This window comes from Pipistrellus hanaki, assembly GCF_964339955.1.
Source record: "Pipistrellus hanaki genome assembly, chromosome: 4".
In the NCBI taxonomy this organism is placed as follows: domain Eukaryota; kingdom Metazoa; phylum Chordata; class Mammalia; order Chiroptera; family Vespertilionidae; genus Pipistrellus; species Pipistrellus hanaki.
Window position 1 is genome coordinate 33,453,401 of NC_140506.1, and position 26,902 is coordinate 33,480,302.

The 26,902-nt window shown below is 42.0% G+C and overlaps 2 protein-coding genes across 3 annotated transcripts in view; one reads left to right on the forward strand and one right to left on the reverse strand.

Moving 5' to 3' along the window:
- MAP1B (microtubule associated protein 1B) overlaps window positions 1-5,274 on the forward strand; it is an 81,856-nt gene extending 76,582 nt beyond the window's left edge. For both annotated transcript variants that reach the window (XM_084880878.1, XM_084880879.1), the window contains 2 exons: window positions 1,007-1,245; window positions 2,465-5,274. In XM_084880878.1, the coding sequence (XP_084737004.1) occupies window positions 1,007-1,245; window positions 2,465-2,620 (395 nt within the window). In that variant the 3' untranslated portion in view covers window positions 2,621-5,274. The remainder of the gene's footprint in view (window positions 1-1,006; window positions 1,246-2,464) is intronic.
- A 2,673-nt stretch (window positions 5,275-7,947) lies between these two features.
- The window catches only part of MRPS27 (mitochondrial ribosomal protein S27), a 69,993-nt gene continuing 51,038 nt past the window's right edge, over window positions 7,948-26,902 (reverse strand). Inside the window, exons 5-11 of the mRNA XM_084880925.1 lie at window positions 25,532-25,646; window positions 23,512-23,590; window positions 21,861-21,976; window positions 17,779-17,881; window positions 15,183-15,325; window positions 13,172-13,342; window positions 7,948-9,073 (exon numbers count right to left, since the gene is read on the reverse strand). Coding sequence (XP_084737051.1) covers window positions 8,834-9,073; window positions 13,172-13,342; window positions 15,183-15,325; window positions 17,779-17,881; window positions 21,861-21,976; window positions 23,512-23,590; window positions 25,532-25,646 — 967 coding nt within the window. The 3' untranslated portion in view covers window positions 7,948-8,833. The remainder of the gene's footprint in view (window positions 9,074-13,171; window positions 13,343-15,182; window positions 15,326-17,778; window positions 17,882-21,860; window positions 21,977-23,511; window positions 23,591-25,531; window positions 25,647-26,902) is intronic.

Genomic DNA, 26,902 nt, shown 5'->3' on the forward strand with positions numbered 1-26,902 from the left:
TTAAAAATAAAACTGGGCAGTTGATGGAGTTCACTGGTGGTTTTGACTCGGGGTGACAGTCTTTAAACATCCTAAGGAGAAAGGAAATAGGATTAAATATATAGAATCAGGTTGGTATTTTAAATGACTTAGCAGTGGTCTCAAACCAGCTGCACATTAGAATTACCTGGGTGCTTTTAAAAGACGGTGGTGCCCAGGCCTCCACCCCAGCCCCATTAAGTTAGACTCTGGGATGTGGGGCCTGGGCATCAGTATTAAGCATTAAGTACTAATAAGTATTAGTTGATTCTAATTATGCAGCCAGGATGAGGAATCACTGCCTTAGAATTCTAGTTCTATTTATGTTTCAAAAAGTTTAAACCTTGTAACTAGAACAAGTCAGAAAGCCAGCTCACCTTACAAGATGCCAAGATTCTTTGGGGTTAATTTGAATCTTCACTTTGTCCAGGTTTTTTTTTTTTTTTTTTTTTTTAACTTCAGACAGGGAATTCCGGCAACCAGATATCCCTTTCACCAGTTTGGTATGTCCTGATTGGCTAGAGAAAGCCTAATCTTTCTGAACCCTCCTCTCACTAAATTTGGTATCCAGCCTTGTCTAGGGAGAGGTGTCTCTTTTTAGAGTATTGTGCTAAGGAAAGTGACTTTTCAACAGTTTATGAATGAAGTTGAGGTGCTGAGGGCCTTGGAAATTATACAAAGTTAAGATCTAAACCAGTTTCTAGGTCAAATGTTAGGGTATAATATTCAGCTATGGGCAATATTGCTTTCAAATGAGTTCCTAACGTGAATTACTAACATTGCTTTATTGTGGTTTACTAAATGAAGATTAAAATGGTTAAATGCCAGGGCTACTAGTAAAATGCCCTCTACCAGAGAGCGGGAAATGCTCAGTGTCCCTTTGCATGTCCTGTGGACCTTCTTGTGGATGAATAGGGGTGGTGTCCTGGACCTGGGGGTCTTTTCGCATTCCTGTGACCCTGGCCTTCTCTTTGTTTATTTACCAAAGGACCAGGGACGACCAAGACCACCAAACCCTCAGCTGTGCCTCCAGGCCCGCCTGTGTACTTGGACCTGTGCTATATTCCCAACCACAGCAATAGTAAGAATGTCGATGTCGAATTTTTCAAGAGAGTGAGGTCATCCTACTACGTGGTGAGTGGGAATGACCCTGCTGCCGAGGAGCCCAGCCGGGCTGTCCTGGATGCCCTGTTGGAAGGGAAGGCCCAGTGGGGCAGCAACATGCAGGTAAGAGCCCAGGACCGTGTCCGCACAGCCTGTGGAGCTGTGCCCAGAGGCAGAGGGAAGGTGTCGTGTGTAAGGAGGCAACGTTGTGATTGTGGATCCACATGTAGTGCTCATGGTTCTGTCATGCGTGAAATATCCTGAGGACAGAGTGGATTTGACACACAGCAGGTAGTCTAAAATACTATTCTTGGTACCAGTAACAACCATGTCCTGGGAAGAAAGCCACTTCCCCACCCTAAGGCAGGTGTAACTCATTTACCCGCCCAATGGGCCCAAGATTACTTGTCCTTCCTCCTAATAAACCAAGAGTAAGTGCGCACGAATCACAGTGGCCATCTTTCTGTGTGAGAATTGCTAAGGAATTGTCTTTACTCCCTTGCGTTTCATGAACAGATCAAAGCTAGCTGTGTGGCCAAGTAGAAAAGTAGCTGTCCATGTGAAATTCTACAGGAGGGGCATTGCTAAGGATGGTCCCCAACAGGATATCCCCCTCACAGATATGACTGGCCACAGACCACTCCTTTATTATTTTGGCTGTGATCTTTGCTTATCTAAGTTTTACTTGTCTGCAAAGTCACCTAGTAAACTGTTTTTGCATAATAGTAAGTAGATTTGTTTGTTAGTTAATCATATGAAATCTCTTGAGAAGCACCAGTGGCCTCTTAATGAATTCTGGATGGAATTTTTACTATTCAAACCCACCCATGTCGATCCTCTGTCACTTCACCCTCTCCCACCTTTCCCCCCAAATTTAAGATACAAATTTTTGTTCTCAGGACAAAATGTTAGTTACACACAGAAGAAAGCTTTGAGTTACAATAACAACCAAAGCTCCTTGCATTAAATATGCATTGTTCTTGATGCAAAATTCACCAAGTTTGTTAAAGGAAATACAGAAATTCCACCTTAGCTAAAGCACTTCTTTTAACTCTAAAGAACTGAGAAATGGATGGTGAATATAGTTGACCAATTGACTGGTCATTAGTTGCATTTGGTTCCCGTCTTCACCTTCCTTGAAAAATCTTGATATTTTCTTGCAACTTGATTCTGGTTCATGGAAAATGTAAGTTGAAGGAAAGTCCTTTGCATTTCCTGAGGAAAATGTAAAATTTTCCTTTCTTTACTCTTCTCTCTAACTAATTAATACCTTATGGTTGTTCTATTTTTTAATCTGATTTCCTGCTCTGCCCTTCAGCAGTTATTTGCTCTCTCCCTGCAGGTGACCCTGATCCCGACTCATGACTCCGAGGTGATGAGGGAATGGTACCAGGAGACCCATGAGAAACAACAAGACCTCAACATCATGGTTCTAGCAAGCAGCAGCACTGTGGTTATGCAAGATGAATCCTTCCCTGCATGCAAGATCGAACTGTAAAGACCAAGGCCAGCCACACCACAGGATTTGAACTTTGTTTCCAGAAATTCTTCAGTTTGAAACTACTTTTTCTAAAAAGTCAATTCATCTAAATAAGTCACTGAACTGTTACCTGCCAAATGCTATGCTGTGTCATGGTGGTGCAAGTCACTAATATTGCTCAGTTTTTGCTGATTGCTAAGGGAAATAACAGTATCCCCACAATAGGGTTCAAGTTACTGCAAAATGACCTACCCTAGTTCATCTCTGCTGAACATTTGGAATTCATGCACTAGCAAACTCAATTGACTTCTGCTAGGTAGAGGCATTTGTCTTAGAGAGAAAGAGAGAAAGCAAGAGGAAGAGAGGAAAGAGAGAGAGAGAGAGAGAATGCAGGAAAGAGAGAGAATGAGAAAGAAAAAGAATGCAAGGGAAGGAGATATAATGGTAGAGAGGGCTGGTGAGATACCCAGAGAGGAAAAGGGAGAACAGGGTGGGGTAAGGAAGAGAAAATAACCAATAATTTGGTCTGCATTTTCTTAGGCAGTTTATATTCTGTAGTCCATATATGCAGAGTTTTCAACTTGTGTCAGTCTGAGTTATTAAAAAGGGTCTTGATTTTCTAAAACAAGCTGGCTGGAAGAACACTAAAAGAACAAAACTTGTCATGAGGGCATGTGAGATTTTCATGCTGTAATTAAGCTCCTTCAGTTGAAGGCTGCACACTGACATAACGTAGTGAGTGTAGATTGGACACACAAGTGGTTTGAACCCCATTTGGAACTCTCAGACTCTTCCAACACATGAGTAGATTGGTCTAAGGCATGTTCCCAGCACCTGTGTACCCAGTTAGTTCACTCTGAGTCAATTAACCTGCATGCGGAAACAACCAATTCCACCCCAATGAACAAGCAAATACCAAAGCAGTTGGGAGGACATACGGTAGACAATTTGCCTTAGAAAGTGACTTGAATGTACAAAGATACTTGATGCACTTATTATTTTTTAATGTGAGACAGCAAGTTTATTAAACATTCATGTAGGATTATAGCTACTCCAGTTACAGGAGCATGTGTGTGCGCGTGTGGGGGTACTAGAAGCCAATCTGATTGGTGCAACAGTTTGACGCTGAGTCACGCATGTGGTTTACCACCTCAGTGCCCCTCTGGCCCCTCAGCCAAACACGCTGAGCCTTTAATAGCTTCTTTACTACTGTGAGCTCAAGATTGAAGTGGCTTCTATGATCAGAACTGGGAAACTGAATCGAATGATGGAAGAGGTTTTCAGCAAGTATACAGTATTTACCTTCCTTTGTCTTGCATTGGCTTTTTTTTTCTTTTCCATTTTTCGTTAAATTCAGTATAATTATGGGAACAAGTGTACAAAAGAAAAAAAAATTTTTAAGCTATGTCAGGACTTTTCATAGATGAACTTTTTAACAAATGTTTTCATTTGCAGGAAAATGCAAAGAAAATTTTCAAGTGACAGTCTGTTTTTTTTTTTTGTTTTTTTAGTGTTTCGTAAGACAAAATGGATAATGTTTTTGAAGTTCTGGTGAGATTGAAGTCTGATATTGCAGTGATAATATTTATTAAAGCCCGTAACTATCCTGCAGGAAGTGATCCCTCCCACCCTGCTTCATACATAACAATCTGAGTATGTGCTGTTTGAGCGCGGGGAGAAAGGCGTGGTAGGCTACTTTTCCAGGCTTCCACATCACCCAGTGATATCCTGCATTCTTCTTTCAAGATCTTCAACCATGAGGTAAAAGAGCCAAGACACGTTAAAAAAACCCTAGCGAAAATTTGCTTTGGGATTCCTTTTCTGGAATAAAATAAAAATAAAAAAGAAACAATACATTGAAAACAAATGAATTCCCAACTCCTACTGTTCATCGTGTAGAGTTCAGAGATCGTTCCCATCATTGAACTATAAATCTGGGAAGCCAGATCACGATTCAAAAGGACGTCAGGCCTCGAGTGACAGATCCATCACCCGGTGTCCTGGCGTGACGAACTTCTCAGTGACGACTGTGCTGTGCTCTGTCATGTGGCGTTTCCCGCGGATTCTGAGATCTACGGAGTAGTGAACAATGACCTCATTTTATTTATTTCAAAAGTAACATTTTAGTTTATTTTTGTCTGATAAGTGTATGTTTTGCACTGCTAACTACTATGAGGGTTTAAACAATGCTTCTTCAGGGTCCCTTCACTGAGGACCTATGCAGTCTACTTAATGCTGTGAATTACATTTTCAAATGTTTAATTTTTTTAAGAAAAATTAATATTCTATTTTTTTTAGGTTTCTCTAGAAATGCAGCTTTTATTTATTACTCCATTTCCCCCCCAAGTCCTTAATAACAACACATTAAGGGTACAAAATATTACCACATGATGGAAAACTCATTGTGACAAAAATGAATTTAATTGAGCATAAACTCACCTGCTTCAAACTTATTTAATGAGACAACCTAAGATACCCAAGACAATGATTTAACGATTGGGGGTTGAGTTAGCCCACGTTATGCATGGGAAGAGGAACAGATTCCCAGTCTTCTTGCCAAATCCCGACCTCTGGTTGACTTTTCTTTGATAGAAGATGGAATTATTCTCCAATTTCTCAAACTAAATTTACTTAACATGTACTTTTTTTTTTTTTTTTTTTTTTTTTTTTTTTTTTTGCTTTTAAAATATACAAACATTTTAGGAGCATTATAACCAGTCTTCAATTATAATGATTTTTATCCCACTCCTTTTTTCTTTTTTTGCTTCGGGATTTAAAGGAAACATAAACAAGCTGGTCTTTGTAAAAATATACAGCTGGTCTTTTTCCTATGAAATATCAGTACCTTTCTCCATTCATTGTTCTCAGTGATGACCACAGAGCCCAAGTGTACCAGGAAAACCAATATTTGCATTACAGGTTACTCCTGTCCTTCCAGAAACCTTTTCTCTACCTGGGTGACTAACCTAATCTTGCTGGTCCCATAAATACACAATTAGTTTAGTATCAGCCATCACAATGTACCATGTACATTCATGGTGAGAGCTAAAGATTGACACAGTCTTCTAGGAGCTGTATTCATGCTGGTTACTTGATCCAATTGTGTAGATGGAATATTTGAGTGAAAGGAATTTACACTCTTTAAGTGATGGGATTCCATCGAGATAGCACTCATGATCATGACCTTTTTGGTAGTATTCTTAAGCAAAATTCTACAGAGACTAAATGTTAGAGAAGACCCTCCATTTTCAATTTTAACTAATTATATCCCCTTTCTCAAGACCCAACCCTCGTGCATGCTTTCTCAGCCTTGTGGGACTGGATACAATGACTGACCCCCCTCCCCAAACACCATTTTCCATGGAGTTAAAAAAAATTTTTTTCTTAACCTTACATATCATAGTGAATGGTTTCCCCAGTGTATATGAATGTTTTAAGTGTCTCCAATAGCTTATGCAGTTTAGAAGCTTTTCAATAGTCATTTAATAAGATTAAATCATTTGCTAATTGGGAATTTTACCATCTTCCATTGTTCCTGTACTGTATTACCAAACTTCAGCTCTTGGGAGCTGTTCTATGATTCTGAACTGCTTTTCTTGCTTCTCTTAGTCCCCTGTCTGTCACAGGAGGTTCTCGCTCAGTGATGACATTGTGAGTTAGATTTAATAACCTTATTTTCTTTGCGCTTCAGATGTAGAAGAAAAGATCCTGCTTCCATTTGAAAGGAACTGTAAGCTTTTATCTTCTAACTAACTGAACAACACACCAAAAGCAGCCTAAGGATGAGCATTTCTTTGAAAGCAAATTAGGTTCTTCACCTGGTATTAAAACGATTTACTATTTTAAAAAAATCTGTGACTTTCTTGGTTTAAAAGGCAGCATCAAAAACTGCAAAGGAAGGGGGGAAATAGCTTCTCTGCACTTGTTCGGAGCCCCCAGAGCCGGACCATTGAGATGGGGCATCCAGCCCATCTGCCCTTTCGGGAACACCCTGGCCAAGGCCAGGTCGGGGGGGATCCTGTGCGCAGAAGGCAGCCCTCCTCCTTCCGGCCCCAGAACAAGGTGATCTTGCGGCTGGTGGAGAGGCACCCCCCCTCCTCTCTCTTATTCTGAATGGTGTTTGTGTCAGTCTGCAGCTGTGTATGGTATTATGTCTTATAATCCTGCATCACTTCTATCCTATCCAGTCATATCTAATGTAGAAAATTAGTTTCCAGTGGAAGTAATATGTAGTGCTTTTATGATATTTGTGTGCAATATCCCCTCTTCCATTGAGGATATTTGATGTAAAAGATTAAAAAACAAAATGCAGTTCCACAATAAAATACAAAAGTGGCAAAATTTCAGGTGTGTGCTGTCTTGGGTTTTGTGTTGCTAAGTTGGCTCACCGGGAGTTGGAATTTGCTATCTAGGGTTGGGGGGAGCAAATCTCAGAGAGGATCCTGATACCATTTCTGTAACTGCTACCTTGTTATCTTGTATAACCAAGCCCTCCAGGACATTAGAGGTCTTAGGACAGAAACTGGAAAGTGAGGGAAAGAGACAACTAACATTGCTTGGAAAGAAAGAGTAAATGTACCAGTGTAGCTGGAGAGGGTTATTGGGAGGGTTTCCCACATGAACCACGATATAAACCCCAAGCCAGGTGTTAGTCCCAGCTCTGCCACGCCTGCTGCGTGACCTCTCGCTTTACCTCCGTCTGGAGTTTCTTTTCTCACCTGTGAAGGAATGGCTCTGACAAGATGGTCACACTGGATGGCCCTCCCGAGGCTGCCTTTCTGGGCTCTACAAGGCCATCTTACTCAGTAATGACATCCAACACCTCCGTTTCTGGCGCAGTTACAGAGTAAGCTCTAAGTAGCGTAATACCGTGTTGATGTGACCGGCACCGAGGAACTAAAAGCTGTTTCAGAAAAGTGATTATGCATAAAGTACCCGAAATAAAGGGAGAAAATCCTCTTACTCATTCACATTCCTGTACCTTTACTCTATACCTAGCAGTAGGTACTACTGAGGACTTAAAGGTGACAGGGGTGACAGGGGCCCGTGTCAGACACTAACTGCAGGTGTATATGGAGGGAATGTGCAGGGTGAGGTCTTCAGTTTCATGTTCCTCATTTAAAACGGGTTCCTGGTACCTCTCTCATGGGGTTGCTGGGGCTGTTGACACACAGTGAGACTTCCATAAATGTCAGTCTAATGGAGAAGTGTTGAAAATATGTTGCTGAAAATCATAGTAACTATGATGATGAGATTCCCTATGTCTCTCTCCCTTCCTCAAAAGATAAAGAACACATTAAAGTGGGGGGTGTGAGGGGAGGGGTGGTAAGAAAAAAACCCCAGAATCCAACAGAAGAATCCAAGAACATTTATTTCCACAGGTTCTTGATAAAAGACCGCAATCCAGAATAGAAGTACACCAGAGCATTTAAAGGCAAAATTACACAGCAAACAAGAGCTGCCCCAACCCCTTTCATGGAGAAACTTAAGGAATTTTGGCCTCCTGAGGGTTTGATGATTACCCATTTTCCATGCACTGGAAGCCCATGGTGTCCCAGATTTTCTGCAACTTCTCTGACTTAAATGTGTGTTCACAGCTGTGTGTGTGCATGTGTGTGTGTGTGTGGGTATATGTGTGTGTGCACAAAAGGCACATCTGACCTACTTTATGAAGAAGCTGAGACAATGGATTGGAAAAAGGTACCCCAACATGATAGAGAAGCTCCCAGCCAACAAGACTAGCTTTTCCCTCAGAGTCCTTACATTCTAAAATGCCACAGAGGTTCCTGAAATTTGAAAGCCACTGACTGACCTTCTCCCAGTGCAGGTCTGGGTGAGACACAGGGAAAGGGAATGTGGAAATGGCCCCAGAGAGGAGAAGGGACCCAAGTCCTAGGACGTGCAGTTTGCCTTGGGTGGTGGGAAGAGAGACCATTCGAAAGCCCAAGCTTGAAACTTGATACCTGAACCCTGGCGCCCCGACAGGAACTCCGAGGTAGCTGGTGGCTGCAGTCTGACCACTTTCTTAGTTCCACAGCCCCTGGAACTAGTGGGCCGCCTGGACAGGCAGATACAGGGCCTCTGTCCGTAGAACATCTCGGCATTCCTAGACAAGTGGACGGCTTAGAGAAGAAGGTGGGTGGAGGAGGCTGAGGCTGCTGCCATCGCGGTCACAATGATCCCTGACGGGATTGGTGAAGTCCCTGGAGTGGGGCTGAGCTGTGGGCCCTGTTAGGCAGCTGCCTTTGCTGCTTGCTGAGCCAGGTGCTCCCGCTTCGCCTTCTCCCTGAACTCCTGTTCCCTCTGAATCAAGTAAAGCAAATCCCGATGCCATTGCTGCAGCTTCTGCTCGTAGGTGGCGATGTCCTCTGCTTCACAGGCGGGCAGCTGGGCTTTGATGAGCTGGGTGGTCAGCGTCAAAAGGCTCTCTGACTCAACTTTGCCCAGAGCCTGGAGCTGGGAATGTAAGGTCTGTTGGAAAGAAAGGAAAAATGAGGAGAAGGTGTGCGTGTGGGAGGGCAGAGGCAGATAGAAGAAGGATACAAGGAGGAGGAGAGTGAAGTCCCTTGCAAAATCTCCACACATCCTGCTTGAGGGAAAAGGCATGGTGTCGGGAACCTGTCAGAGGCCTTCCATCCGGGCACTGATAGCGTTTGCTCTGTTTCCCCCCAGCACAGTCACGTGGCTAAGTTGTACTGCATGGCATTCCTTCCCCTTCACTTACACAAAGTAAATGAACCTCCATATGCTGTGATTCCCTCTACTTTCTTGTTTTAAACCACAGTGACAGCACAGGCATAACAAATCAACATTTCTACCCCGACCTGCACTGAACCAAGCAGCCAACCCCAAGAACAAAGAACTCTAAGATGCAAACAAAATGGCAGAAACAGCTGATAAGCTGGAGGAAGCCCCTCCACATCTTTTCCTTCAGAATCACCGAGATAAATGTTGGCCTGATGCACGCTCCTTTTAACAGATGGAAGCCGTCCCAGGGCTTCCTGCTAATGGCGCCAACAGCTCCCGCAGGGGCTGCGCTCCACAGGCTCCGCCTGCCACGCTCACAGGTCAGCCTGCAGTGCTGCCTACTCTGCTCCATCGGAAACAGCAGCTGGTCTGTTCGCATTGTATTCCCGGAGAAGCCAAGTAAGAAAAACACTAATCTACTTAAGTGCTACAAGATGTAGATCACTGGAGAGAGCCACTTATGGCCCAACAATGGCTTATACCACACATCTCCATGGAGTGGGAAGGGAGCAGGTCTACAGGCTTCAGGTAGAGGCCACAGGAGCAGTGCGATGGGTCAGTCATATAAAATTTGGCCCCAAACAAATTACCCGACACTAATAAACATGAGGCAACAGAAAGATAAGGAAATATAAAATGAAAATCATTATTCATGGGGTCTGAGGCCAAGGAGACAGCTTGGGACAGCAGAATAAGGACTCAACTCTGAGTCAGAAAACTTTTGTTCAAGTCCAAAGTCTGGTTTCTCTCAGCCGTGGTGTCCTGTAACATGGACGAGCTGTATCTGCCACCCAGGGCCACGGTGAGGACAGACGAAATACAGGGGTGTGCTGTCCGATGCACAGCTAATAACTAATAAGTACCAATTACTAATGCAGATTTTTTAAATAGATGGAGTTATACATGTTGATATATATGCGTTTTGAAATGTATGCTATTTTGTTGTATTGACAACAACCTTCAAAACTTCATGTCAAATTTGCTGAAGGTGTTAACATCATATATATTTTTACATTTAAAAATGTCGAATTTCATGCCAAAAAAAGAAAAAGAAGAAGAAGAAAAAAAAGAGCATTTGGGGGAAGTTTTAATTCATTACTTTATTTTGAAGAAAAAGTTATCATATACTTCAGGAAGCTTATGGTGAACATGCTCTATCTCAAGATAGTTGTGAATGCTGGTTTAAATGCTTTAAAAGTGATGATTTCGATGTGAAAGACAAAGAACGTCCAGGTTAACTGAGTAAGTATGAAGACCAACAATTACAAGCATTACTGCGTGAAGATGCATGTCAAACTCAAAAACAACTTGCAGAAAGATTAAATGTTGCTCAGCAAATAATTTCCAATTGTTTACAAGCAATGGGAGAAATTTTAAAGGGAGGAAAATGGGTGCCACATCAACTGAATGAAAGACAAGTGGAAAACCGAAAAGTCATCAGTAAAATGTTGCTTCAACAGCATGAAAAAAAGTCGTTTTTGCATTGACTTGTGACTGGTGATGAAAAGTGGATTTATTTTGAGAATCCCAAATGCACAAAATCATGGGTTGATCTATCAGTGTTTCCCAAAGTGTGGTACGCATACCCCCCGGGGGTACGGGAAGAGTTTGGTGGGGGTACGTGTTGCACTGGAGTTTGGTGGTGATATGCACTGCACCGTGCTTGGCTGCGCCTAATTCTACGTTCTCATGAGTACGAGGGATACTCAGCGTTATGAAAATTATAGAAGAGGTACACATATGTCAAAAGTTTGGGAAACACTGAGTCTAGGTCAACCATTAACATTGACCTCAAAGCCAAATCGCTTTGGAAAGAAGAAAATGCTCTGTATTTGGTGGGATCAAGAAGGTGTGGTGTGTTATGAGCTTCTAAAACCAGGTGAAACTGTTAATACTGATTGCTCCCGATAACAGATAATTTGAACCATGCTTTGATCGTGAATCGGCCAGACTGTGCCAGAAGACATGGCAAAGTAATTTTGCTTCATGATAACCCACCATCACACATTTCAAAGCCAGTTAAAGACATGTTAAAAGATCTTGCCTGAGAAGCATTAACCCACCCGCCATATTCACCAGACCTTGCTCCTTCAGATTACCACTTGTTCCGATCTATGGCACATGCACTTTCTGAGCAGCACTTCAGAATGAACTAAGAAGTGGAAAATTGGGTCTCTGAATGGTTTGCCTCAAAATAAGAAAAGTTCTATTGGGATGATATCCACAAATTATCTGAAAGATGGGGGAAATGTGTAGCTAGCGATGGAAATTTCTTTGAATAAAGCACTTTTGATGTTTTTCTTGAAATTATGTTTTCTTTTTTTAAAAAAATATATTTTTCTTGATTTTTTTACAGAGAGAGATAGAGAGCTAGAAATGTCGACGAGAGAGAAACACCGACCAGTTGCCTCTTGCAAACCCCCTACTGGGGATGTGCCTGCAACCAATGTACATGCCCCTGACCGGAATCGAACCTGGGACCTCTCAGTCCACAGACCGACGCTCTACCACTGAGCCAAACTGGTTTCGGCAAAATTATATTTTCTTTGATTACAAAATCCACATTATTAACCGGTACAGCTAGTATTTGTCTCTTGTCTTTTTCTGATTTTCAAAAAAAAAATATATTTTTGGAAGTGTGAAGACTAAGGATTTAATTTAGGCACTGATTTCTATTTTTTGAGGTTAAATATATAAGAAACAATAGAAAGAGGTGGTAATTTTCAGGAATGGTGTGATAGCTTTGGTCAATATGAATATGGCAAATAATAATCTATGGGGCTCAGAAGATTTTACTTTGTTTTTTTAGCCTTTCTAAATCTGCAAAATTAGGCGAAGTTAATTGGGAAAGAATTAAGCCAGCTCTACCGTTAATTCTCTGTGGACACTGATTAACTTTTCTTTCTCAGTTTTCAAATTATAAAAGGGGAAGTTGAGCAATGACTTTACAGAATACTGGTAGAAACAAATGCTAAAAGTACAATAGAAACAGGTATCTTACAGCTGGTTCATTATAATTACGGAAAGATGTAAAGGTAATAAGCTGGCAAAATGTACAGCTCTCGTCCCAAAGTGACATAATGGGTCAGCTAGCATGGATGGGAATGGTTTCTCCTTCGTACAAAGAATTCTCCTTCGGGGAGCACTTTTTTTCTCTGCACAAAACAGACAAGAAAAAGCAAAGAAGAGGCCAAGGGTTTAAACTTTGAACAGGGCTCTTCTTTGCTGACGACCACAGAGGCTTTGGGGATGATAGCTGAGAGCTACCGAAGGCAGCTTCAGTGCTCAGGGCTGCTGAAAGAAAGAGTGTCCTTGTTTCCATCTTCCACGTGGTCCAAGAGAGCATTTCTAAGGGCCCTCATCCACAACACAGAGCCGCCCAGAGGAGCAAAGGAAGATACCTGCCTCTAACCTTCAACCTGTTCAAGTCTGGCCTGGTAGTTCCTGCCTGCATTTCTGGGTTATCAAGCACGCTTAGCACAACACAGAGAAAGGACCAGATCCTTTCCTCTCGGGGTTGGAGTCAGGTGATGGCTAGGAGGAGGCAAGCTATTACCAACCCACCAGGCACATGTCAGCGATGAGGGGTAATGACAGGCTGCCTTAGAGAACAAAACGCGACCCATTAGCTCAAGTACAAAAAGGAGCCTAGAAATTTACATTTGTTCCTTTTAAGACCACTTCCTGTGTGAAGCAATAAAAATGCAATTTTTGATGTCAGCTTTTAACGCCTTTGTGTGTGACATTAATGCATGAAAGGGCTTCCTGTCTATCACTGAGGCAGAGAGCATGCTTAATGCACGGCTGAGTGCTGGGACTAACCTTAAATCGCTCCAGGTAGCGGGGAAGCTTGGACTGTTCGGGTTCCTCCACGTCCAACTGCTCCACCAGCTCTTCGGGGCCCTTGCTGTCTTCCCCTCCCTGAGCCTGTTCCTCTGAGGACTCGGGGGCTGGAGCTGTCAGAGCCTGCAGCGTTCTGTCCAGCACGTCGAGCTGTGGGGCAGAAAGGGGCAGGGGCTCATCAGCCATGGCCCTGAGAGCACATTGAGAGGACAGGCTGGAGAAGGGAAAAGAAGGAAATCTGGGATCTAAAAAGTCTCTTATCAAATTATAGGAAACAGAATGGTTTCTAGTGGTTTCATTAGAAACATCCAGTCGATGGCACAGAAAACTTCCTACAAAACAAATGGTACAAATAAGCAAGCTCAGAATTATTTGTGTATGAATCAGCACAATGGCATTTGGTTTTACGTTGAATCAACCAGGTAGGAACCCAAGAATTATGTTGAATGGGCACAAAAGAATGCCTCTCCCCACCTCCAGGTCTTTCTTCCTTAGTCAGTTTGGAATTGGGAGAAAGGCAAAGAAAAACCACAATCAGCAAAGGCCACCACGAATGCACGGTGAAGCTGAGCCTGGGCGCGGGCCTCCTTGAGATGCTAGCTGCCAGAATATCTGTAAATTAGGAATCAGCGCAACCCACATTGCTGCTGGCAAAGACCAGAGGCACACATGAAATGTACTGTCACGAGGTGATTTCTGTGACTTAGAAAGAAAGGGTCTGTTTTGGCCCCTGTCCCTCACCACTTTCACCTTGGGGTACACCCCCTTGACCCAGAGGGACTAACCCTCAGAGATGGCACAGCAACAACTTCAGAGCCAGCTTTAGCACCTGTTCCAACACAGATTAATTCTGTCCATGCCACGTTAGAATAAAAATCCAGAAATACTCCAAGGCTTTTTAATGGCACTAATAATACATTGCACTCAGACCTGACACATACCCCATTCTTGCTGACATCTGAATCACATTCTTATTAAATCAGAACACAAAGATGCAAATCCGGCTCAGAGTGGAAGGACTATTTCCCCGGCAAAGAATTGATGTACAATTTTGTTTTCAATCACTAGCACTGACTATGGCAGGGCTAAGTAGGAATATATATTTAGAAGTGTGTATGCTGTTATAAACCTGGCAAAGAACATAATGGCTCACTAGCCATCAGCATGCAGAGCCACCATAGGAATCAGACTGAAATGCACATCTCCCGACTGAAATGAAAGCCAAGAGGTGAGTCCTAGTGATTAGGGTCAAGGTAAAACAAATAGGCAGTTCAGAGTTAACTTTCACCCCCTAGCAATGGAGTAAGCAATGTGCGTCTAGGCCTCACTCTGACACAAAGGCTGCTGGGATAGGAGTGGACACTGTGGCTTCCACTGTGGGATACAGTGTCATGTGGCCCTAAGATGCCTCATCTCGTATAGCCTGAGCTAAGTCTAGTAACTGGTGTCCAGAGTCCTAGGTGACTAAGAGAGATGAGCTTGGGACTGAAGGACAGCCTCCTTGTCCAGGCAGCATGAACTCCTTGACCTCTGAAGGGACATCTGATCCAGGTCTCTGCACTGTGCATTCGCCATGGAACTCATAAATGGAAGGGGAAGAAGGTCTGTGCCATTGCTAGTCCCAGCTTCATTTCTGTGGGCTCAGGAAAAGTTAATCTCCCAGGGCTCTAGAGTACAGAAAGGCCAACATTTTATTGGGGAGTGGGAAGTATTTTATTGAACTCAGTATTTTATTGAGCGCTACTAGTACCAGTGGCGAAGAGTTTCCCTCCTAGACAGTGGGCTGTAAAGTCAACAATAACCTTATTTTCTAGTACATCTTGTCAGTAACATTGAGAATGTTTGTGGTTTTTCATTCCTTTTCAGCTGAATAAGTACATGATTCTACAGAAATAAAAAAGAAGTAGGGGGCAGGAGAGACAATAAAAACACAAACAAGACACAACGTAAAGATGGCTAACTCCCATTGAATTAGGGCCGAGAAACATACCGCTTCTTTGCACAGCTTTCCCTCTTCTGGGGAGGAGGCCACCTTCTCCATCACCTGAAGGGCTCTGTCAAGGTAGCCTGGTCGCCACAGCAGAGGCATGTCGTGGTACACAGCCCGCAGCCCTCGCTGCAACTCCACCTTCCCTGTGGCCAAAGGAACAAGGAGAAAGCTTAGCCATGCCTTCCCATTAGGCCTGAGACAGGCAACCACGCACACCCACCCGGCAGCTTTAGAAACAGAGAAGGATCATTTCACATCTGTGCCAAGGGCCCCACCCCACCCAGCAACCTGGTGACATTTCAGATGGCTGGTGCAGAATGTGGTAACACTCACTGTATATGTTTTTCAATACACAAGTTTATGAACTTGTTTCTCCTCTTTTTCATCTAGACTGGAGGGGACCATCATGAGGATGTCTGCAGCATTTACAGAGACTGATGTATCTCCCTCTAAGTGGAGCTGCCCTTACAAAATGTGTCCAACAGTTGAAACACTACTTTTGTTTTAAGAACAAAATCATCCTCAGAAAAAAATTCTACAACTTCCCTACACTGAAAATCTTGTCATCATTGGACAACTTGCCTGGCCAGGAAATGTAGGAGTTTTTGAAATGCTCCCAAACATCCCATTGATTGTCCTCATGAAAGAAAAAAAAAGCCCCATTTTGCTCTTTTTCCCTTTATTTGAGCTTTGTCAATGCACACAGTCCTCATCATCCTTTGGCTCTCAGGACATGAGTGTTTCTCTTGGTACCTCAAACCATCATCACCCCTGGAACTCAGGGTGCCAGACAGGTGGGGGACTGTCTGTACTACTGGGTCCCAGAGCCCTCTAATGACCAAAGTCACCTTGAGCTGTCAGGTCTCAAATCCACCTTCACTTATCTTTCCTGGGAAGGAGGATTTGGAAAAGCTCTAGCAGGACATAAATAGACAAAGCTTATCAGGTGACAACTAATTGTAGAGCTTTTAAGATGCTTGGGGCCAGACTGTGGCCACATTCTGGGAAGCTGCTGCCCTGGAGGTGAGTGGGGCTGCCCAGCACAGGACACACAAGAGCAAACAGCTTCTAATGGGACGGCTGCCAGTACAACAAAGTACATTTTCTTAGCCCTGACAACTTCCTGAATAATTCCTATAGTACAAGAAACTTGAATGCAAATCTGAAAGCAAAAAACAAACAAAAAAAAGTAAATCAACATTGAAAAGAGATGGCAAATAAGGAGAATATGATTTTTTAAAAGTGTCCAACTCTTTTGGGGAATCTGACAGCCCGTCTGGTAAACTGAAATTCCTCCCTGAGTCACTTTATATCAGGATTAACCTCTAAGGATGCCACATTACACTCTATTGAAGATAAACTTCCAAGGCAGCCAAACTGCTATAACAAAATAAGCAGCTCAAAGTTAACTTTTACATCCTAGTAGTGAAATAGCCAATGTGACGATTTTAAAAAAAACAAAGGTCAGCAGAAACAATGCATAATCAAGAGAAGGGGCTTCCTCAAATCCCTATCAAGTAAGACAAAGACTGGGAGAATAATGACATAATGTGCACATAGTGAACCTCTGCAAACAGGGCACATGTAAGGCTGAGTGTTACTTGCCCTGCTTGCACAGAGCCCAGGTTCTGAGGCCACACCGCACAGGCTTCGCCTCCTGCCCTGGCTGATTCCTGGGCAGCCAGGGCCCTTCCCCTGCACGGCACAGCCAGGCCGAGCCAACGAGGCACTCACTGTTTTCCTGGAGCGCTACTAGTACCAGTGGCGCCGAGTTTCTCTTCCCTCACTGAAAACAATACCAAGGAGAGGACTTCAACCCTAACTCTCAATTTCTTTCTTTCTTTTTTTATTTTTACTTATTTATTTATTTATTTTTATTTTATTTATTTATATGGTATCACATAATTGTCCTCATCCCCCTATTCTCACCCCAAATCCCTCCCCATGTATGCCCCCACCCCCCTGTTGTACGTGACCACCGGTTAGGCTTATCTGCATGCATACAAGTCCTTTGGTTGATCTCTCCCCTTTTCTCCCACCCTCCCCTACCTTCCCTCTGAGGTTTGAGAGTCTGATTGATGCTTCCCTGTCTCCGGGTCTGTTTTTGTTCATCAGTTATATTGTTCATTATTTCCCCTAGATGTGTGACATCATGTGCTATAAGAAATACAATTATAAGAACCGAGAATGAGACCAGCCATAATGGTTATGCTGAGAGGCAAATGAATCAGTCGGTCTAACTCTCACTTTCTTACTCCTTGGACTTCAGATCTAAAGAGAAAGGAAGTTGCTGTTAATCCCAGGGGAAATTCTACTGGCTGGTTCTCCCAAAGGAGGGCCAGACCCTTCCTTTCACTCTCTAGCCCTTCCTCACACTGATTAGCACTAAACACAACCTGTGGCCACCAGCACTGGTTCTCAGCTTGTAAGTTGGTGGCAGTAAGGCCATTAAAGGTTATTTCTTTGTGCCTAAAAGTGAAAGTTGTATAGGAATTGCACTAGCAAATCTAAATCAAACTATAATTTTATTGTGAAGGAGAAGTGTGCATTAGTTATTCTGATAAAACACGATACCTGTCAGGATCACTCAGCTTACCCAGAAGTGCATAGCCATACAGCTGGGAACTCAAACCCACTGAGTTCTTTTGCTTCAGGCCTGGGAGTAACAGGGATGCACCAAAGTTCCTCTCCTCTTCCCACTGCAACACAACATACCAGGTCACTGTCCAGCCAAGCAATGAAGACTATGCAAAAATGTGATTTTTAATAACATGGAGGAAAAAGAACAAGTTACAGCATTAAGTAAAAAAGCAAAATTTTAAAGCTATCGTTAGCCAAAACCGGTTTGGCTCAGTGGATAGAGCGTCAGCCTGCAGACTGAAAGGTCCCGGGTTCGATTCCGGTCAAGGGCATGTACCTTGGTGGTGGGCACATCCCCAGTGGAGGGTATGCAGGAGGCAGCTGATCGATTTTTCTCTCTCATCAATGTTTCTAGCTCTCTATCCCTCTCTCTTCCTCTCTGCAAAAAATCAATAAAATGTATAAAAAAATAAAGCTATAGCTACATTATCATCACAATTTTGTAAGTAAGAGGTATTTGTTTAATGAAAAACACAGAATGTTAACAGATTTCTGGGTAGTGAAATTATGAGTAACTTTGGTTTTCTTCTTTGTACTTTATTTTCTAAAATTTTGGCACTGAATAAGAGCTCCTTTTACAATCAGAAATGCAAAACAAAATGAAAATAAAGAAGAGCACACTCTGGATCAACACTGCCTGGGGCAATCAATACAAACTTACATGCCGTCAGCCCCATGCTCACTCCCATGGCTATGACATGGTGCAGCAAGCTTTTGAATTTTATACAATTCCGAAATGACAGGACTCCCACTTGACAGTGTTAAAATAAATACAACTATTAGGCTGCTTTTAGGTAGATCTGTGCCTATAAAAAATAAATTAGGCAATCAGAAACACTTAGAGATCATTTCTTTCAGCCCAGGGTGCAATATTACACTCCAAATAAAATTGGAGCCTTTTGAGACATGAGAAAATGGGGCAAGCTTAGCAAGCATTGCTAAGCTTGCTGCAGAACAGCAACAGCAGTGACAGGGATTCCCTGGAGAAGCGGGCCCGGGGGAGAGCCTTGGCAATGCCCCAGGCATGAGAGCTGGGGCCACTTAGTGCCACATGAGTACACACTGGCCTGAGCCCGGCTCTTGGAAATACAGAGCACAAAGCTCAGGCTGCCTGGCACTGGTGCCTGCACACAGGGGTCAGGGAGGAAGCAGAGAATGAATGCGGTCTGCCCTGCACTGAATGAGGCACCCCAGGTGTTAATGGGCACCCTAAGCTTTTTCCTAGGGATGGGCTTTGTGCGACAAAAGTATAATTTCTTCAGGTCTGAAAAAAGCAAAGGCCTTGAGCGAGAAACAAAGCCTCCCCAGGCACTTCTGAGCACAGAGAAGTGAAATTGCTGGTGATTAAGGACCAGGTCCTTTCACTTCCAAAAGCAAATCACTCACTATAGGTTTGATTTCCCCACATAAGCTGCAAGAAGAGGGGCCAGTGAATAATAAATAAGGAGCCTTAAAAAGATTTTTTTTTCTTTAAGGAAACTATGGTCTAAGTATCAGAATGCAATAGGGCAAAAAGCCAGGTGAGCGGTATCCTTGCTGTGCTTGGAGCCAAGCAATGTGGTGATAGCGACAGGAACGGCATACTCCCGAAGGACTTTTAAAAGGTTAAAACAAACAAAAACAAAATGAGTGTCTTAGCGGTGTTTTAAAAAATGGTCTGAAATGTTAGGTCTCTTCCAAGGCATTAGCTTCTGGAGTTCGTACTGTCAGGTGCTATTTCACCAACGTCCTCTAGGTTTTTCCACTTTATATTTCTGCCTCACCCATTAATTCAAAGCAAACCCTTGTTCCCCCTCTTCCCCTGCTCCACTCGACTTCAGTTAGACATCTCAAGACACCTGCCGACACTTGCCATCTCCTTCCTGCACCTCTCACTCACTCCACAATCCACTCCAATTTGGTTTCCTGCTCCATTATTCTATGGAAACAAAGGTTACTATTTTGTGCCTTCATGCCACTACATTTAGTGAACTTTACAAAGGTCCTCATCTTACTCAGAGGCTTGCTATACTGCAGACCACTCTCTTCCTGTGGGCTTTGTGGTCTGCACATTTCTATTTCTTTTTTGCTCTGTGGCTCATTTACACATGGCTGTATACATTTTATATCCATATTTTCTATTAAGCTCCTAATTTTCCTTCCGCAATCTCGACCGTCTCAAAATGCAAAATCTTCAGAGCCATATTTCAGAGCTAAATTAATGATTTTCCTCATAAAATCCAGTCTTTTCCAGAGTTCTCTTTGCAAACACATGGGTACAGATACACAAGCCAGAAACTGAGATAAGATTTGACCCCCATTTTCCTGCCTCCACATCTAGTTCATCACCATGTTATCTGCCTCCCAAATATGTCCATTGGCTATGCTCTAACACCACCACATCCTAGTCCCCAAACTACCATTATCTCTTGCTCAGACAACCATCATCATCTCCTAAGTGCTCTGACCACAGCCATCTGGGCCCCACTCTGATCTTTTATGCATAGTACAGCCAGAGGCATCTTTTCAATACAAATCTGATCATGTCCCACCTCTGCTAAACACTTTTCAATGGTTTCTCACTATTTTAGGATGAAGACAAATAGCTTAGCATGATCTATATTTTCCTACCTTGCCTCACTCTACTGCTTCCTTCCATTCTCTCTGGTGCAGCTACACTCATTATCTTCCTATTTTCCTCCAGCCCCTTTCTGCTCACCATATTCTTTTTGCTTCCGCACATGTTTTGGATTTTCTTCCCATTTGCAGTCAGTTAACTCCTACGCATCCTTCAAATATTAACCCGAGAACTATTTCCATAAGAACCTATCTTAGTTTAAAATACAAACAAAAATTCCTATAGCCTTTTCATAGACCACATCTTTGTAGTACTCATTATAGTCACAGTTTTATAGTTGTGTGTTTGTTTCATTTTTAAATGCCTGTAATCTTCTTAGATTATAGGCAGAAAATGTTTTCTTACCTTTGTGCACTGGTATGAAATGTCTTAGGTGCTTAATATATATTTAATGAGATAATGAATGTGTTGTTTGCCATAGGGAATAGGCTATTAACACTCATCTTAGAAAAGCAAACACACCATAATTCTTTAGAATGTGGGCTGGACTAGATGATATTTTCAGTTCTTACCCAAATAAGAATTAAAAAAAATTTTTTTTTTTTTAAATTGATTTCAGAGAGGAAGGGAGAAGGAGAGACAAACATCTATGATTAGAGAGAATCATTGATCAGCTGCCTCCTGCACGCCCCCTACTGGGGATCGAACCTACAACCTGGACATGTGTCCTTGACTGGAATCAAACCTGGGGGACCCTTTAGTCTGCAGGACAATACTCTATTCACTGAGCTGAACTGGCTAGGGCCCAAATCAGAATTTTTTATAGTTATATTTGAGGTTAAGGGCAGATAAGAGGATCCTGGTTTCATAAGACAGCTTCATGCTCTTAACTGATACCCCTGTGCCCCAGTCTTCTCATCTGTACGAAGTTGTGAGGACTGACTGCATTAATAAATTTCCTGGCATAAAGTGCTATTTAAATATTAGTTATTGTGTTATCACTGTTGTTATTCTAGGACAGCAATACATAATGACTGAATACCTAACCTAATGGACAAAACCAAAACCTGACATTCTGACTGAACCACTGTATCTGTACTTTCCTAAGTACGAATAGAAATTAAATAATTGGTATTTAATACCTAAGATTGTGGTCAAAGTCAGCAGGATTATTTCTCCTTTGATATGCCAGGTCCAGCTCTCACTGACTATCTGTTACCCATTTCTGAGGAGCACTGAACTAGATCAAGTTTCAAAATGTGCCTAACCACTTTCACTTGCGATTCTCGTGAGGGGAGCACATCCAGTTCCACTTTGTTAGAAAGCAGTAACTACAACGGAGGGCGAACACTCATTCCCCAGCAGACAGCTCTTTTCAGACCCGAAAGAGCCAGGGTTTCCTCTGGCCACCTCAGCCCTGCCCAGTAGGCACTACGTGCTTTTTCTAAGGTTCTGGGGACTGCTGGAAGGTGATCACTTACAGTGAAGTCTGTCTTCTTTGCCAGGCAGTGGTATAAAACATAGAGGGAGAGGAGCTGGGTGGAAGGTACTTCAAAGGCTTCTTGCATCATAACCTCAAAAACCACGGATAAAGCATCTGGCAAGAAGATCAAAGGAAAAACAAGAGCAAATTAGCTGCAGGTAACATCACCAAATCTTTATTTAACTATAAACACTCTTATAAAAAGTGGGGCACGATAGAAAAATAAACAGAATTAAGAAGTAAACAATGTGGGCTCTGTTCCTAGTTCTTCCCAAACCTTTAGCTTCTATTGTACATACTTGTATGCACTAAACCAGGTGCTACTGTACCACTCTCCTCAGGACATTGAATAAACCACTTAATTTCTCCCATCATCAACTTCCTAATGATAAAATATCATTTGTTCCATCTACTTCAAAAGATTGTTGGGCAGTCCAACAAAATAATGTATATGAAAATGCCTCACAAACTGAGAAGCAAATTTTAAGGCAGCATGTCTAACAGCTGGAAGAGCTCAGGCATACAGAAAGGAGGCAAATATATTTTCCAGATCACCCTGACAAACAGAATGAGGCAGGGCTAACTGCTCATTCTGTGTTCTGGCACATTCTCGTTGTTAGGGCAAAAGAAGACAAATGCTAGAGGCAATCCTCAATCCCAGGTATTATTTCAAAGACAAAAAGCTGATTAATATAAAGAGGACTATGGAACTCAGTTTAAAAGACTTGAACAAGGGGAAGGAAAACGCTCATTCATAAGTTATAAGCATCTGAGTGTAATATACAACATTTTTGTTTCCACATGAACATTGGTCATAGGAGATTGGAAACTGAGCAATTTTTATTTCCCCTCAATATTCCACAACATAGACAGAGTCAAGAAAATCAAGCTCAAACAATTTCCTCTTCTTAATATCTGCTGTTAAATTAGATAATTTTAATATTGATTTAAAATGTGGAACTTGCATTTAACAGACACAAATATTTCTGACTATGTTAACCAATTTTTGCATACACTTATAATTACAGGAGTTAGCACTGATTTGCAGCTGTTTCTAGCCAGCTGGCTTTGTACATGTTGTCATGGTTTGGAAATAAGCAACAGGCAAGAATTTCTATATTCTTTTTACAAATGGGGAAACTGAGATAGACAAGCAAACTAGGAAGTCATCTAGTCAGTAGCAAAGTAATGACCTGAAAGAGATTAAAAAAAAAGGGGGGGGGGGGGAAACAACTAGAAATAAAACAATATTTTAAAAGCAAAATTAAAGCTAAAAGTCCAGTTTTTAAAAAAATGTAGTTTTGCCAGTATCTGTTCACTGAATCTAAAATTACACATGAAAAAGAAATCAAATTTACTTTATCTTTCATTATTTATATTCTATTATTTCCATCAGCTTGAGAAGTAAAATTATATTGGCTGTATAATTCATTTTAATTTTCTTCCATAATCTCTTATGTTGATATTTCTTATCCTAGCAACAAAAATATACTTTTTCTAAGTTTTGCCATAAATGATAATAATCTTATCTCTGTCTAAAAGAGTGATGCAAAGAGATATCATTAAGAAAAAAAAGAAAAAGTAACTATATCTACTTCTCTTTGGGAGCTGAAGCCCCATTATAAATGGACCTGGGTATGGTTTCTTACCTTGGTAATTTTCTTTCTTTATGAAATAATCTATCAGTAAATTGAATGTAAAATTATCTGGGAAAATTCCATATTGAACCTGTAATGAAAATGAAAATAAAAGAGAAAAACAACCAGTTTAATTGGATTTATAATATTTGCCTGTTATTATTCAGGATGAAACTTGCCAACATCAGCTTTAAAATATGTGACTATCATTTTACAGCATCTGTGACAGGAAAAGAGAAGCTGTGACTCATGAGCTTTGGTAACTGGGACTGCTGCTCAGGGTGAAAAAGTTGTGGGGGGTGTTTGATGTAAGACAATTGATATGTGAAAAATAAAACTCGATTCTAATACCTTATCATAGGTAAACAAACAAAAAAACTGAAAACAACAACAAACGAAACTTAAACAAACTCCCCCACCCCCCATACTCCAGTGAATCAGAGATTCTTTTTCTAAGGTATGAATATCATGCAAAAAGTGACTCCCATAAGAAAGCACACATTATCACTTTATGCAACATTTTCGCGCCCTTAGACTGTTTCCCCAATTATATTTATTGAAATATAATTGGCATATAACATTGTTTAAGTTTAAGGTATACAATATGGTTTAATACACGTGATACTGAGAAATGATTACTACAATAAGACTAGTTAACACATCTTTCACCACATATTATACAATACTAGAGGCCCAGTGCCCAAAATCCATGCATAGGAGCGGGGGGTGGGGGTGGGGGTGGGGGGGGGGGTGTCGCTCAGCCCAGCCTGCACCCTCTCCAATCTGGGACCCTTGAGGGATGTCCGACTGCCCATTTAGGCCCTATCCCAATCCAGGACTGCTGGCTCCCAACTGCCTTCCTGATTGCCCCTAACTGCTTCTGTCTGCCAGTCTGACCACCCCCTAACTACTCCCATGACAGCCTGATTGATGTCTAACTGCTCCCCTGCCAGCCTGTTTGCCCCAACTTCCCTCCTCTGCTGGATCTGGTTGATTGCCTCCAACTGCCCTCCCTTGTAGGCCTGGTGCCGCCCAACTTCCCTCCCCTGCTGGCCATCTTGTGTCCACATGGGGGCAGGATCTTTGACAACGTGGAGGCAGCCATATTTTGTGTTGGAGTGATGGCCAATCTGCATACTACTCTTTTATTAGATAGGATGGTATTGTTAGCCATAGTTACCATGTTGTATATCAGATCCTCAGAAGTTATCCATCTTATAACTGGAAATGTGTACCCTTTGACCAGTATCTCCCCATTTCCCACAATCCCCCACCCTCCACTGAGTTTTAGAAAGTATTAAAGGGAAGGAGAGAGACAGAGAGAGAGACTGGGGAGGGGATCAAGGCTGTAACTGAAGTACACTGCCCTTGACCAGAATTAAACTTGTAACCCCTCAGTCTGCAGGCCGATTCTCTTAACTAGCAAGCCAAACCAGCTAGACCAGTGGTCGACAAACTCATTAGTCAACAGAGCCAAATATCAACAGTACAACGATTGAAATTTCTTTTGAGAGCCAATTTTTTTAAAGTTAAACTTCTTCTAACGCCACTTGTTCAAAATAGACTCACCCAGGCCATGGCATTTTGTGGAAGAGCCACACCCAAGGGGCCAAAGAGCCGCATGAGGTTCTCAAAACGAGGTTTGCCGACCACTGGGCTAGGACAAGACATGCTTTGAGTAAACTTGTAAAACGTCTTTTTAAAATGTGTAAGATAGTATGAATACTAGGGCCTTGACTTTTCCTCCTAAACTTCACCAAAGGGAACCAGAATGAAGAGAGCACCAGTGCAGCATTTTCATGAGTAGACTGCCTTTGCTTCTACCTGCCCATTTCTGAGTCATTGTGCTGAGGAAGCAGCAGCTACAGGAATTTTATTTTTAATGTGTTGATTTATATCCAGCTCCCTTATAAAAAGGACATCTGAGAGGAAATAACTTTTAAAAGTTATTTCTTGTATTATTTTTGCTGGTTCAAACACCGTATCCTCTAAACTCAGAAGAAGAAGTTGCAAATGCCAGGAGAGCCCTCACCTTATTTACAAGGGTATATAAGGCCTTGTCTTGTGCACCATATTTTAGACACTGCCTAATCCAGGTGTGGATAGTCCAGTCTCTCAGGTACCAGCAATTGGGGCTGTGCCGGAATCTAAACAGAGCATAAGAGAGAGAAAACATGCGTTAACTCTTAAATGTCAATGCCAAAATATATCTTCCATCAGCAGGTGCTTCTCTTAGGTATTTGCAGATGTGTAGTCAGTCAATAGGACCAAAGTCATAAAAGTCGACAGTCTACAAAAATTCGAGGCTAAACATACTAACCATAAAGTCTGAAATGGAAAAGGCAAAAAAATAAATAACAAAAATATTGTAAAAATTGTCTTCCTTATTTAATAACCCCTAAATCAATATTTTGTTTTTGTTTTTTTATATTATTGTTTTTTAAAAGAGAAGAAGGGAGAGGGATAGAGAGTTAGAAATATTAATGAGAGAGAAACAACAATCAGCTGCCTCCTGCACAATCCTACTGGGGATGTGCCCGCAACCGAAGTACATGCCCTTGACTGAGATCAAACCTGGGACTCTTCAGTCCTAGGGCCGATGCTCTATCCACTGAGCCAAACTGGTTAGGGCTCAATATCTTGTTTTAATATGAGACATGAAAAACGACTTGGGAGTAATACTAACCATGGTGTTATGTGAATACACAGTTCATTAGAAGAGAGATGTGGAACTAAAGCTGACCCTTAGAAGTTCACAATAAAACAGATGAAGCAAAATAAATAAATACAGTGGTGCCTCACACAACGAACTTAATTCGTTCCAGGAGCAAGTTTGTTATGCGAAAAGTTCGTTATGTGAAACGCGTTTTCCCATAACAATACATGTTAAAAAAAATAATTCGTTCTGTAGCATAAAATATGCTAAGATGACATAAAAAAAGATAATTTTTTTGTTATTATTTTTATTTAGATACATCTAAAAACATAATTTTTTTTTAAAAAAAACACACATTTTTTTAATTTTAAGACAGACTAAGTAGAGTCTACCGAATCTTGCACATCTTCATCCATTTTCTGCTTTTTGGCCGATGGTTTCATGAAAAACCTGTCCAAAGTCGTTTGTTTTTTCTCTTTTCTCCAACATCTGCCGGAAATAACGGACAAGAGTATCGGAGTAAAGATCGTTGATCCTGTTTGCTTCAGCTGAATCCGGATACAGTGTATTGAGTTTAACTTAAAAGGACGACTGCCGTGATACGTGCGTGATTTAATTCGTAATGAAGAACGATTGCCGCGATACGTGCTTAAGTTAAGCGCAGTGACTAACGACTGCCTGCAGTGCCTGCGCGGAAGGATGCAATACATCGGCAGCGATCGTGGAAGCTCGGGCGAAGCAGTCGTG